At 35.2% G+C, this 12,041-nt stretch overlaps 1 protein-coding gene and 1 pseudogene across 5 annotated transcripts; both read left to right on the forward strand.

The window, feature by feature from the left end:
- The first annotated feature begins 879 nt into the window (after positions 1-879).
- Positions 880-4,785, forward strand: LOC108471378 (uncharacterized; annotated as a pseudogene).
- A 916-nt stretch (positions 4,786-5,701) lies between these two features.
- Positions 5,702-11,672, forward strand: LOC108473496 (glutamate--glyoxylate aminotransferase 2). Of its 5 annotated transcripts, none has more exons than XM_017775087.2 (14): positions 5,702-6,197; positions 6,765-6,933; positions 7,830-7,895; positions 8,006-8,123; positions 8,603-8,684; positions 8,795-8,882; positions 9,024-9,182; positions 9,530-9,703; positions 9,801-9,932; positions 10,274-10,339; positions 10,442-10,506; positions 10,817-10,908; positions 10,990-11,146; positions 11,348-11,672. In XM_017775087.2, exons 2-14 carry the CDS (start codon positions 6,817-6,819, stop codon positions 11,475-11,477), a joined length of 1,446 nt encoding a protein of 481 aa, XP_017630576.1. In that variant the 5' UTR covers positions 5,702-6,197; positions 6,765-6,816; the 3' UTR covers positions 11,478-11,672. The 5 variants fall into 5 exon arrangements, with proteins under 5 accessions (XP_017630576.1, XP_017630575.1, XP_052881505.1 ...); XM_017775086.2 differs by having other exon boundaries at positions 5,714-6,336; XM_053025545.1 differs by having other exon boundaries at positions 5,714-6,275; positions 6,754-6,933.
- The last annotated feature ends 369 nt before the right edge of the window (positions 11,673-12,041 follow it).

Consider the following 12,041-nt stretch of genomic DNA (forward strand, 5'->3'; position numbering starts at 1 on the left):
TTCTTCCAATATTCTCCTTTTATACATAAAGCCCACATGACTCGATAACCTAATCCACGCCAACACCATACTCGAGTAAGGTTTGTCGGGATTGAAAAACTTTGTCCATAACTGAACAGTGAGATATTGGCCGTATATACTCAGGGCCCTTGCGAAAGATCTTTGTTATAATCCTCAATATAGTTAAGATTAACCAAAAAATAACCATTCTTTATATCTATGAGATGAAACGGCTTAGTTGGACGCCATAAACTACTAATCCGATTAAATAAAGCTGCATAACTAATATTCCGACCCAACAATTTCGGCATCACTGTAGTCTCCATATCCTTGAACAGGATCTATTGAATACCTTCCAAAAATTTTATAGTCGGGATGTTGTTAGCCATAGTTTTTGAAACCTCAACTTCCAGAAATTCAAAATCTCCATCACTATCCTTCCCAACAAATTGCAGCCTTTCATCTTGATTATGTTTCCTTTTTCCCAATAGCATCTGCTTCCAAGAAACCTTTGCCGGTGAATCCGAGCCATTTGACGGCGAGCCCGAATCCTCTATCATTTCAACATACACAATACCACCGTCTTCTTTAAATCCGACTTTTTTCGTTTCTCGATCATCGGTCGACTGAGAATAAGAGGCACTAACAATTTCCTGAGAATTCATGGTCTTTATATATATATATATATTGAAGAAGAAAAACAACAGTAACGGCCAAAAACATTAATCTAACACTAAAAATGCGAGCGCTGCTTACTCCAAAACCTACACTCTCTTTCTCTTCAAACCAAATCAACTCTCGCAATCCTAATCCATCCCGAACTTGGACCTCGCTTCATTTCTTGAATAGGGATCGCCGTCACCGTTTGGTCGGACGTAAACCGCGTTTCATCGCCACGCGAGCTTTAAAGAATCCGATATTAGAAACCCGTCGCTTTATTCAACATATCGAAACTCTAAGTTACCGAAGCCGAACCAGACGGTGCTTGAAGCTCAAGCTCGGGTTTGTACTGGTCCCAGGCAGACCAGACCGCTCTCCGAGGAGCAGACGTTTAAGGTTTTGGACACAATTTTAAGATCAGGTCCGTTTCTCTCTTATAACCTAACCTCATTTTTTTATTATTATCTAAATTATCTTAAAGTTAATACCAATTATTAAGTTTAGCTAAAGGTTGCTTTAGTATAGGGATTTGCATTTTTCAATTCATTTATTTTTCCTTTGGAATTTGAATGGAGGTTTAACATATGTCAGCCTTTGAGCATTACCAATGGCTTGTATTTGACAATACAATGACTAGGAACAAATTTTTAGAGAAATGACTTTGATGCATAAGGATACATAATCGTATCTCATTAATTCTTTTGCAATGTCATTGTATCTCCTGCGTTTTGTCCCACTTAGTAGATGGCTTTGATCCATAAGGAAAACCTTGTATCGCTATATTAAGTGATAAGTTTGTTTTATCAACTCAATATGCCTCATTCAAGACCATTGGTTCTAGGACCTATTTTCTAACATGTTTTGCAGATATTGACAGTTAGGGGAGAACTGAAAGATGAAGAACAAGTCTTGAAAGCACTACTTGGAGCGTTCTTTGCTGGAATGACAATACGTGCAAATGCTTTTCCCAAAGCAACACAATGGAGTGAAGAAGAAAGGTGTGCAATGAAAAAATTTTGGCCGCTTCTTGTACGAGCACTACCACCTGATGTTATCTTCATTGCTGATCCTGAAGGGTCTATAATGGGATTAGGAAGTGCGGTAGGGCCACAATTTGTTGGGAATGGCACAAGTGAAATAAGATTGGTTGGTGCACTTAGAGAAATTTTGGCTGGAGGTCACCTAGGATATGAGGAAATCCAAGGTGTTCTTAAAGAAGTTCTCACATTGAAATTGGAAGATGGAAAATCCAATGAAGTTAGTGAATAATTGCTTTCAGCATTCTTAATTGGTCAGCATATGGACAGGGAAACAGATCGTGAACTTAAGGCATACTGCCTTGCATTTGATGATGAACTTGGTATGTGATTTACATTTTTATTTTATTTTTGGAAATGTTGTTAGGATGCTGCATTGAAAGATATTTCAACAAAATGAAACTTTTTATCTTCTGGTTAATCTCTTGAGTAAATTCAGGGCCTGCTCCAGTTGCTGATGTTAGATCCTTAACTCATTATGGTGAGCCTTATGACGGAAACACACGATACTTTAGGAGCACATTGTTTGTTGTTGCAGTTAGATCTTGTTATGGTGAATCTTCCTTGCTTCATGGTGTGGAATGGATGCCACCTAAGGTAAGTTCTCAGTTTTCCTGTGTGAATCACTTTCTCTATATGATTAATTGTGGAAATTAAGAATTAGGTGTTGATGTTGCAACTGCTGCAATTCATCTTCCAAGTACAAGTCCGTTTGAAAGTATGGCATCCTTTTCTGTTATAAAATTGTTTTGAGTTTCAAAATACTAGTGTCAATGCTTGTACTGTTTTGCACACTCACTGCTCCAAATGTTGAATTCATCATAAGTCTTCCTTTTCACAGGGGGGTGTAACTGAAGAACAAATGCTGAAGTTTATGGGAGCAAAGACAAACTTATCCTTGCATCAAGGAAAAGAACTTATTGAAGTTGGTTCTCACTTACTCTTCTCCCTCTTTCACTACCCCCTCCATCCTGTTTTCTTTTTTGTTGCTGAAACTTTTAACATTGTTATTTCAGGCCGAGGAGGTTGGTTTTGCTTACATAAGTAAACGTGAAGCTCGCTCATCTTTGTATGGAATCTAACCAAATATAGCTATTGAATTTATTTTACTTAACAGTTTTTATATCCCTATTGCAAAAAAAAAAAAAAAAAAAAGAAGAAGAAGAAGAAGAAGGAATAAAACAAAGAGGGAATTGGAAATAAAAATGGATAAAGGTTCAACATACTTAATGTTAACATTTCTATCTATTCCAAGTTCAAAAAGTATTGCTCCTGAAAAAGCCAGCCTGTTCTTGCAATCAATTTTTTAGTACATCTTTTCTCCTTTTTCATGATAACTGTAACATGTTTAAAAACATTTAAATTTTATTTCCTTTTGCATGAAGTTCTGCATATGATCTTATTTCAGTTGAAAACCTGAACACCTAAGAAATAGATCTCTAACACTGTTTGTTCTTGGGTTATAATTCCACAGTTCTTTTTCTTCTATGTTCTCCAAAACTAAGTGTAATTAGATACTTAATTTAAGAATTCTATTAGTTTATGGTCTTTTTGGTTAAAGTGGTTTCTTATCATGAAACATAACACTATTGAACTGAAAGTCTTAGGATTTTGGTTTTTCACTTCTCATTGGAAGTGTTGTACTTGATTTGATTTTCTAGTGTATCACCGGTGTTTATTTCCTATAATAGAATGAAGGAGGTAAAGAATCTTTTATGATTTTCATAGATATTCACTGATTGGGTTGAGGGAGCAAATAAAGAAACGTCCATCACTGGAAACAACTGAAAAGGTTCAGCAATTTATTAGGGTGAGTGTATAGGTGGATAGCAATGTTAGTGGTGTTAGTTTAATATATTGTGTACATTGTACATATGTGGATATATTTTTAGGATGCTTTATCTAGCTAAAAATTCCTAATGTAGACTGGTGTGCTTATTTCTCAAGGAATGTTGTGTTTCTTTAACAGGCAAAGGGGAGGGAATCAACTGGCACTGGATTTTATCATGAAGGTTATGAGGAACCATTGTTAATGCTTATGAAAAGAAGAGGTGTTCATTCTGGTTTAGTAGTGAAGGTTAGCACTTCATGTTAAATTAAAAAATGATTTGGTAAAGGAGTAAAAGAATAAATTTGGACTTTTCCTTTATGATATTCAAGATATCTTGATTCAATTTAAATTCTGAAAAAAATCAACGAGTAATCCAAACAAAACACTTAAATGTTTGAGACTACTCTTATTTAAGGGTGAAGAAGGTGCCCTCTCAATGACAACTAGGTTGCGATCAGCAAGCACATCAAAAGGACTTCCTGTGAACCATTGTTCTGGTTTTCGTTCGGTAGGCATGGAATCAGCTTGTGAAGTGGATGGTTCGTATTTAGCTTTGTATTGTTTAATCCATTTCGAAAGCTTTCTAGATATCCAATGGAAATAAGATTATTTGCAGAATTTTAATGCCAACCAATATCCTAATGTTGCAGGTGTATCACGTCCGAGTTTCAGGCTTGAGGTTAATGCAATGGACTATGGTTTTGAACCAACTGATACTCCCAAGAACCAATAGATCGGTAAAATTCAAAAATCCTTTTCTATATATCCCCTTCCAACCAACCACCACAAAGGGTGGATATGAAACTCCTCTTTGCCTCAGTCTCTTATGTCTGTTATTTTTGAAAACCTGTTGTCAAATGACCATGTTTGCTATAATATATCAGGTATCGAAGAATATCGAGTTGGGTTTGGCAGCTCTTCGAGGTGAAAAAGGGCCGGCATATGACCGGATTGTTTTGAATGCTGGAATTGTGGATCATTTACTAGGATGTGATGGGGCAGAAGACGTTCCTTAGCTTTGGAAAGAGCCAAAGAAGCCATTGACAGTGGTAAGGCCCATAAGAGGCTCCTAAATTATATAAAGATGTCGCACAAAGTAAAATAATGAACTTGTATGGAGCACTGCCTGCTTCTCTCTCGCATTTTTTTGGTCTTTTTCTTAATTAGAGGAGAGAAAGTGGTCTTTTACAGATATCTTTTCTATATCTGTTTTTTGATAGCATTAAAATTTTGTACCATCTAAAAATTAGTTGCAAATCCAATGTCATTGATTAATTGTTTTTTTCTATATATTTACTATCCTCAAAAGTAATTCTCTTAAAAGAAAGTTCGAGTTTAGGTAAAATATTTATATATATTTTATAAATATAATATATTCATTCATTGTCTTTTTATTTATTTATACAATATTAAGAATGGGGATGAGATAACACAATTTGAACTCATGCCAAATGAACATCTGGTAAAAACTTTAACTACTATTTTATACGAGTCAAGATCATCACTTCATACAAATCAAAATTTATTCATTTATTGTTAATCAATTAAGTTTATTGATTTTTTTATTCCTAATTGGTCTCATATTATATCAAGTGATATGATTATACTGATATCTGTTCATTCCGGGTGAAGTTCATAGAGCAGCAACATTACCACCAATGAAAAAGGCATTCGCCATCCATCTTAAGACATTTAGCGTTTGGAGCAACAGGGTAAACAGTAGGAAAAGTGGAGGATGAGGAAGATGTTCTGTACGTCTTAATGGGCCTGGGCTGAAAAAATTTTTTGTAGGCAAGGATTTTTGGTTTGGGCTAACTAAATCCCTCAACATTTTCTTATGTAGAATTCTCTTCTTTTCAAGGTTAATAGATTTTCAGTTTTCTTACAAAGTATTGATGTATGATTCTGATTGGTTGGGCTAAATCTTGAAGGACTAGAAACTGCATTTGATCATGTTGAGTGATAGCATTTCACCAGTCTTTTAACAATTTTGTGAATCTAAAAATAAATTTAATGAGAATGTTGTAATTGTTATCTTCAATTAATTTACAAGTTTCTAACTAAAAATGAAATTCTTGAATCTTGTCTGGCCACTTTTCTAATGGTAAGTCGTCAAGAGTGAAAGATAAAAATAAATAAATAGCAATGATTGACCTTCGCTAATATTCATAATAATCATTCATGAAAGTTGACCAAATTACTACTACCATTTGCCATTAGCCATTAGATGAGAAAATTCCTCTAAAGAATGGAACGTGAACCACACTTGGGAGTTGGTGAGAGCGACCAATGTTGAACATGAGTCCAAAGAAGATGTGAGGGAGTCCCCAAAGGGTTCATTATCTACCAATAACTCACAGTTTGAAGCTACACCACACCTCGCCGATCAATTTTATCCTTTGTGTTTTGATCTTTTAAGATAAAACACAGCATCCCCACATTTTCAAAATAAATCCCCTTTTTCAGTGGCTCTGCTGCTGCCACTGCTTTCAAATCCTTACACACTGCCACATCTTTATATATATCAATTCTTTATTTGTATATATTGCCTTTCCCTGACATGAAAAAGTCTCTGACACTTGCAACACAATAAACTACACATAAAATCTGTGCCTGCCCTTTGCTCTGCACACCTCGGGATATCAGTTTCAACTCCACTCATCCCACGGGTTACTCTCGTTTACGGAGTTTTTTTCTGTTCTGCACTTCCCTGTTTAGTTTTAAGGGTGAACTGTTTGGATTTTCTGGTAATTCATGATTTATTGAGTTTAGGTCCTGAATTTTACGGATTCTTGGTTTTGGTGTAAGGTAACCGTGTGATTTTGTTGATAGACTATTGATTATTGACTGTTTTCAAACTTCTAAATGCATTTCTATGCCTGGATTTTCTAGTATTCTGGCTTGGCTCCATATTCACTGATAATTGCATTGATCGCATCGCAAGAGGCTCTCTTTCACTTTATGATTTTCCTTTTAATCCTTTCCATTAATGCATGTTTTCCTATCATATGAACCTTAGAGCCGATGTTTGTTTTTCCTATGTTTGTTTTTCCTTTTCAAATGTTTAGACCCGATTTTAAGATTTAGGATTAGAGCGAATTTATAGTGATTATATTATAACGTTCGAATTGTTTTGCTGATTGTTACTCTCGTATTGGAACTGGAAAGCCAACTAATAAACTTATATGCAAAACCAAAATGTTAAATTAGACTTATGCTTTGTAGTTCTCTTACAGGTTGAGTACCGAGTCCATATATTGGTAAGTTCAAGGAAGGAACTTGGGCATCATGGGTCTTAAGGCATTAGACTATGAGACAATGAATGAAAACGTGAAGAAAGTTCAATATGCAGTTAGAGGTGAGTTGTATCTTCGAGCTTCTGAGCTTCAGAAGGAAGGGAAGAAGGTATGTTTTTCCTGCTTTCTTCTTATTTTATTTCAGCATGCAGTTCTGCTTCGTATGCTGAATTCGCAGAGTTTTATATGTTGGTGCTTTTAGCTTTTGCTATCAACAGAGAATGTGTAAATGCCTATTTCCTACATATTCTTTGTTGGGGTATTTAAAACCATACTGTTGTTCTTAGATATTTTTGAAAACTTATCATAATTAGTATAATCACAGTTTGAGCTAGACTTAGAGTACTTATTTACCATTCAAGGACTCCGGGTGTAAGAGTTAGGGGAGTTAACAAGATTCCCTTGGTCTGGGTTAATAGTTCTAACCAGGTCCTCTCAGAAATTTTAGCTTAATTAAAGGCTGATTGCTGCATTTTTCTCGAGGACAGTGATAATCAAAAGGCCTCTCTCTGTGCCGTAGGTTTCATTTCCCGACATGTTCTCCTGTACTTATTTACCATTCAAGTACATGCAGCTTGTACTTATGACATCTTTTTATTAGTTCTTTATTTATTTTTTTAATTGTAACTTATTTAGTGCCTTTTGAGTATTAAGTGATTGTACTCCTAGTTTCCTAGATAAATGCCTCCTTGATTCTATTTTCATCTTTTGTCCGAAAGCTTCTCAAGGAGGGATTCCTTGTGTCAAACACAATTAAAATGTCTACATGAACCTCTATGCAGTATATGAAATCCACTGTTGACTGGGGGAGCATTCATTTCGAAGTATCTAGTGCTTCTTTATAAGAATCAATTTCAGAAGTTATATGTTTTGGTGTTTTGGTTGATTATTTTGCATGTCACTACTGAGTGGAGCTCCAAAAACATGGCACTATTAGATTTTTTATTAAAAAAAATAATGTGGATATGTTAATTCGTTTAGCTGCTTTTATTTTTATGTCTGCAGATTATTTTCACAAATGTTGGCAATCCTCATGCTCTTGGACAGAAGCCACTGACTTTCCCTCGTCAGGTATATATATCAGTTCTATGATTTTAAGTTTTCATCTGTTGGAATTATTCTGTGTTGCTCATTCAGTTATTAATAGCATGTATTGAACCAACTAATCTGTGCTACTGCAGGTGGTTGCTTTGTGCCAAGCTCCATTTCTGCTAGATGATCCTAATGTAGGACTTATATTTCCCGCCGATGCCATTGCAAGAGCAAAACATTATCTTTCATTGACTTCTGGTGGTCTAGGTATATCATTGTGTTATTTATACGAAAATTGTTGTTAAACCACCTGAAATACCTCCTGTTTGTTTAATGACTTGCATTTTATTTTCTTCAGTCTACTTGTTAAATAATCTAATAATTTTTTAGTCATATATCTCTTCAATATTTGAGATTGCCAAGGTTTTTGTTCCTGTTCACCGTAACTTAAGAGTCCCAACATTCTACCAATAAACGGCATCACAATTGGCAATTTTTATCTTGTCATTTATTTGAAGTATTTTTATATTATGCTGAATGGTGTTATTTTAAATAAGTACTAATAATACATTTTAATTAACCCTTTCTTTCATATACCTTAGTCTTCAACTTTAGTTATTACTTACAAGTATTTTACTGTAGCTGATCCATGAACAGTGCCAAATGGTTTTCAGAATTTTAAGGAATTCGAACATAATCATCTACAATACAAATAACATTTGTTTGTTCCTTCACCATACATCTAGGTGCATATAGTGATTCCAGAGGTATTCCAGGCGTTAGGAAGGAGGTTGCTGAATTCATTGAGAGGCGTGATGGGTATCCTAGGTGATAATCTAGATACTATCACTCTTAATATCACCTTTCTTACAAAAGAATTCCTTTTTGGTTCCAAAGTTGTAACCTTCGTGGTTCTTTGCTTCTTTTACCAATTGCAGTGACCCGGAGCTCATATTTCTCACTGACGGTGCCAGCAAAGGTGTGATGCAGATCTTGAATTGTATTATCCGTGGTCAAGGGGATGGGGTAACATATTTTCCTCATCCATTTTGCTAGAACATAATTTCATCATCTTTATCATTGTTTCTTATCATTTCTTCTGGCATATAATTCAGATTTACTATGTTCCCATATTGTTATATTGTATTCAAAATTTTGCTTTGCCAGGTTTTGGTTCCTGTTCCACAGTATCCACTTTACTCAGCTACAATATCTCTCTTTGGCGGTTCACTTGTTCCTTACTACCTAGAAGAGACTGCAAACTGGGGGCTGGACGTAAACAATCTTCGTGAATCAGTTGCACAGGCTCGCTTCAAAGGAATAACTGTTAGTATACTTTTTGTTTTTCTTGTTTATGAAAGAATTTGAGGATATGGTCTGAAACTATGCAAACATTGCAATTGGATGAACTGATGGATAAAAGGAGGCCTGATTAAAAATCATAAGCATAGATAGTTTATTTGACTAAAGTACCCCATTCTTCATGTTAAGACTTTAATTTTTGATTTATTTAGGCTGGCAACAAACAATTTTACCTCCCAAATTTATTTTCCCTGCTCAAATTTGTAAAAGCTGTTTGTTACACTTTTACAAGTTTTTTCCATTTGGTTTTAAGACTGCAGTACCTGTCTTTGTTTTGGTAACTGAATCTCTTTTATGCTGTATATGACCAGGTGAGAGCAATGGTAATTATTAACCCTGGGAACCCTACTGGTCAGTGTCTCAGTGAAGCTAATTTAAGAGAAATATTGAACTTCTGTTACCAAGAAAACTTGGTATTACTTGGAGATGAGGTTTACCAACAGAATATATACCAGGATGAGCGCCCCTTTATCAGTTCTAGAAAGGTAGATGCCATCTTGCTGTTAGATCAAACTACATCTGAATCTTTTTCATGGAGTTTCAATTTTTTTAATTGCATATTTTTCCTTTTACCACTGTAAGGTGTTGATGGATATGGGGCCTCCAATTAGCAAGGAAGTCCAGCTTGTTTCTTTCCACACTGTGTCTAAAGGATATTGGGGTGAATGTGGGCAGCGAGGGGGATACTTTGAGATGACCAACATTCCTCCAAAGGTTTGCATTGTTTTAATTTGCCTAATGAGTTTCATGTTTTTCAGAGGGGGCCAAGAATGTCTCCCAAATGCCAATACATGATGCATTGTAAAATAATTTTAGCATTATTGCTGTCGAATTTTCATGTTAAAATTACTCCCAAAGGTATTAAAAGCAATTTTCCTACTTTGATGATTGTCAAATGGATAAATTTATCATGATTCTTTCTATTTATAAACACAACTAAATTGCTTTACCATATTACATATTCACATTCATAGGCGTCTTCTGGAAATCAAACACAATATTGATCCTTGAACTAATGCTCAGTTCTGTTTTGCTTTCGTGATTTTATATTACAGACAGTTGACGAGATATACAAGATTGCATCAATATCCCTTAGTCCTAATGTTCCCGCTCAGATATTTGTGAGTTAATGTCATCCTATTTTCTGTGACTTTGAGCAATTCAATGTTTCGGTTCTAGTTCTGTTAACCATAATATGATTAAGCTACCTCTTCTCTTTACAGATGGGATTGATGGTCAACCCACTCAAACCTGGAGATGTTTCATATGATCAATATGTTAGGGAAAGGTATGCCTACTAAGAAAGTTTGCAAAGACTTAGTTAATCCACGTTTTTCTCTCTGGTTTACTGAATATGGAGGTTGCATTTTCAGCTCTCTAATGATCATGTTAAGTGAACGCCTTTTAAACCATCTAAAATTTGGTGCTAGAAATTATTGAAAGAATTTTTTTTTGGGTTATTGGTAAAATAATATACCTGGGGAAACTTATAAGTTGGTTTGAACTTTGAACTTTAGGATTCTGATTTCTCCCATGGAATGGAACAATGCTTGTTTTTCTTTTCAACTTTAACTAACAATGTTGTTTAATACTTGCAGCAAGGGAATCCTTGAATCATTGAGAAGAAGAGCAAGGATAATGACTGATGGATTTAACAGCTGCAAGAATGTGGTTTGTAATTTCACTGAAGGTAAATCGTTGTTATCAACAGGTCACTCAAAAGCTTTTGTTTTTTGTGATTTCTTCTCAGCACTTCTTGGTTATCATACAGGTGCCATGTATTCTTTTCCTCAAATACACTTACCACCAAAAGCTATAGAAGCTGCCAAACAGGCAGGAAAAGTCCCAGATGTTTTCTACTGTCTCAAGTTGTTGGAGGCAACAGGCATCTCCACTGTCCCCGGCTCCGGATTCGGACAAAAAGAAGGGTACTTCTCCATATTCGTTACTTCCTAATTTTAATAATCATCTTTCTTGTTTCTCTTTCCGGGAAAAATGTTTTATTTGTTTCTGATTTCTCTGGTCACCTTAGATGATTTGCATGGATCAGTTGTGCTATTTATTCGTGTAGTTTAAATTATGGATATATGTATACATGGTGTTTCTAATTATATGCTTTCCATAAACAGGGTGTTCCACTTGAGGACTACAATTCTACCTGCTGAGGAAGACATGCCTGAAATCATGTCGAGTTTCAAGAAATTCAACGACGAGTTCATGGCTCAATATGAAGATAACTGGAATCATTCAAGGATGTGAAGCATGTTTAGAAGTCCTTAATACTGTATTTATCTATTAACTAGCTATGGCAAACCACTCTATAATACGTTGTAAAACTTTGTTCATGTTCTCCTTGTCCTTGAGCTGTAAACTTAAATCCTACTGAAGATTTGCCTCTGCTTCTCTCTTTCCTTTTTCTCTAATGACATCTCTCATGGAATCTCTACTACTGAATTATGGGTCTCTTTTGCAAAATCAGAATTATGGGTTATTTCTTTATCTGCTGTCAATCTGCTAACACATGCTGCTGTATTATATGCGTCATTAAGGTTGAGATTCAGATTTGTTCCCTGTCAGTTTTTGTTTTTTTTTTTAGAAAATTTGATTGTATTTTGATCGTATATTGGCCGGCTCTGACAGGCGGTGACTGATGATCTGAATAGCTAAATACTGTACATTTTTGTCTCTTTTATTCCCCTTTACTTTGTCGAAAGAGTGGCAGACGTGTTTATCCTCCAACTAAGCATATCTGTTTAGCTGACAGTAATTTGACGTCAATTCCTTGTATGGTTTTTAGGGTATATTTTCTAGTTAAAAGGCGTG

The sequence above is a fragment of the Gossypium arboreum genome, chromosome 3 (assembly GCF_025698485.1).
Source record: "Gossypium arboreum isolate Shixiya-1 chromosome 3, ASM2569848v2, whole genome shotgun sequence".
NCBI lineage: Eukaryota > Viridiplantae > Streptophyta > Magnoliopsida > Malvales > Malvaceae > Gossypium > Gossypium arboreum.

Bases quoted from the DNA above. Each gene is read 5' to 3' on its own strand.
- LOC108473496 (XM_017775087.2), top strand. From the start codon at position 6,817: ATGGGTCTTAAGGCATTAGACTATGAGACAATGAATGAAAACGTGAAG. The intron at 10,340-10,441 runs GTGAGTTAATGT...TTCTCTTTACAG, and splicing joins ATGTTCCCGCTCAGATATTT to ATGGGATTGATGGTCAACCC. The intron at 10,909-10,989 runs GTAAATCGTTGT...GTTATCATACAG, and splicing joins GGTTTGTAATTTCACTGAAG to GTGCCATGTATTCTTTTCCT.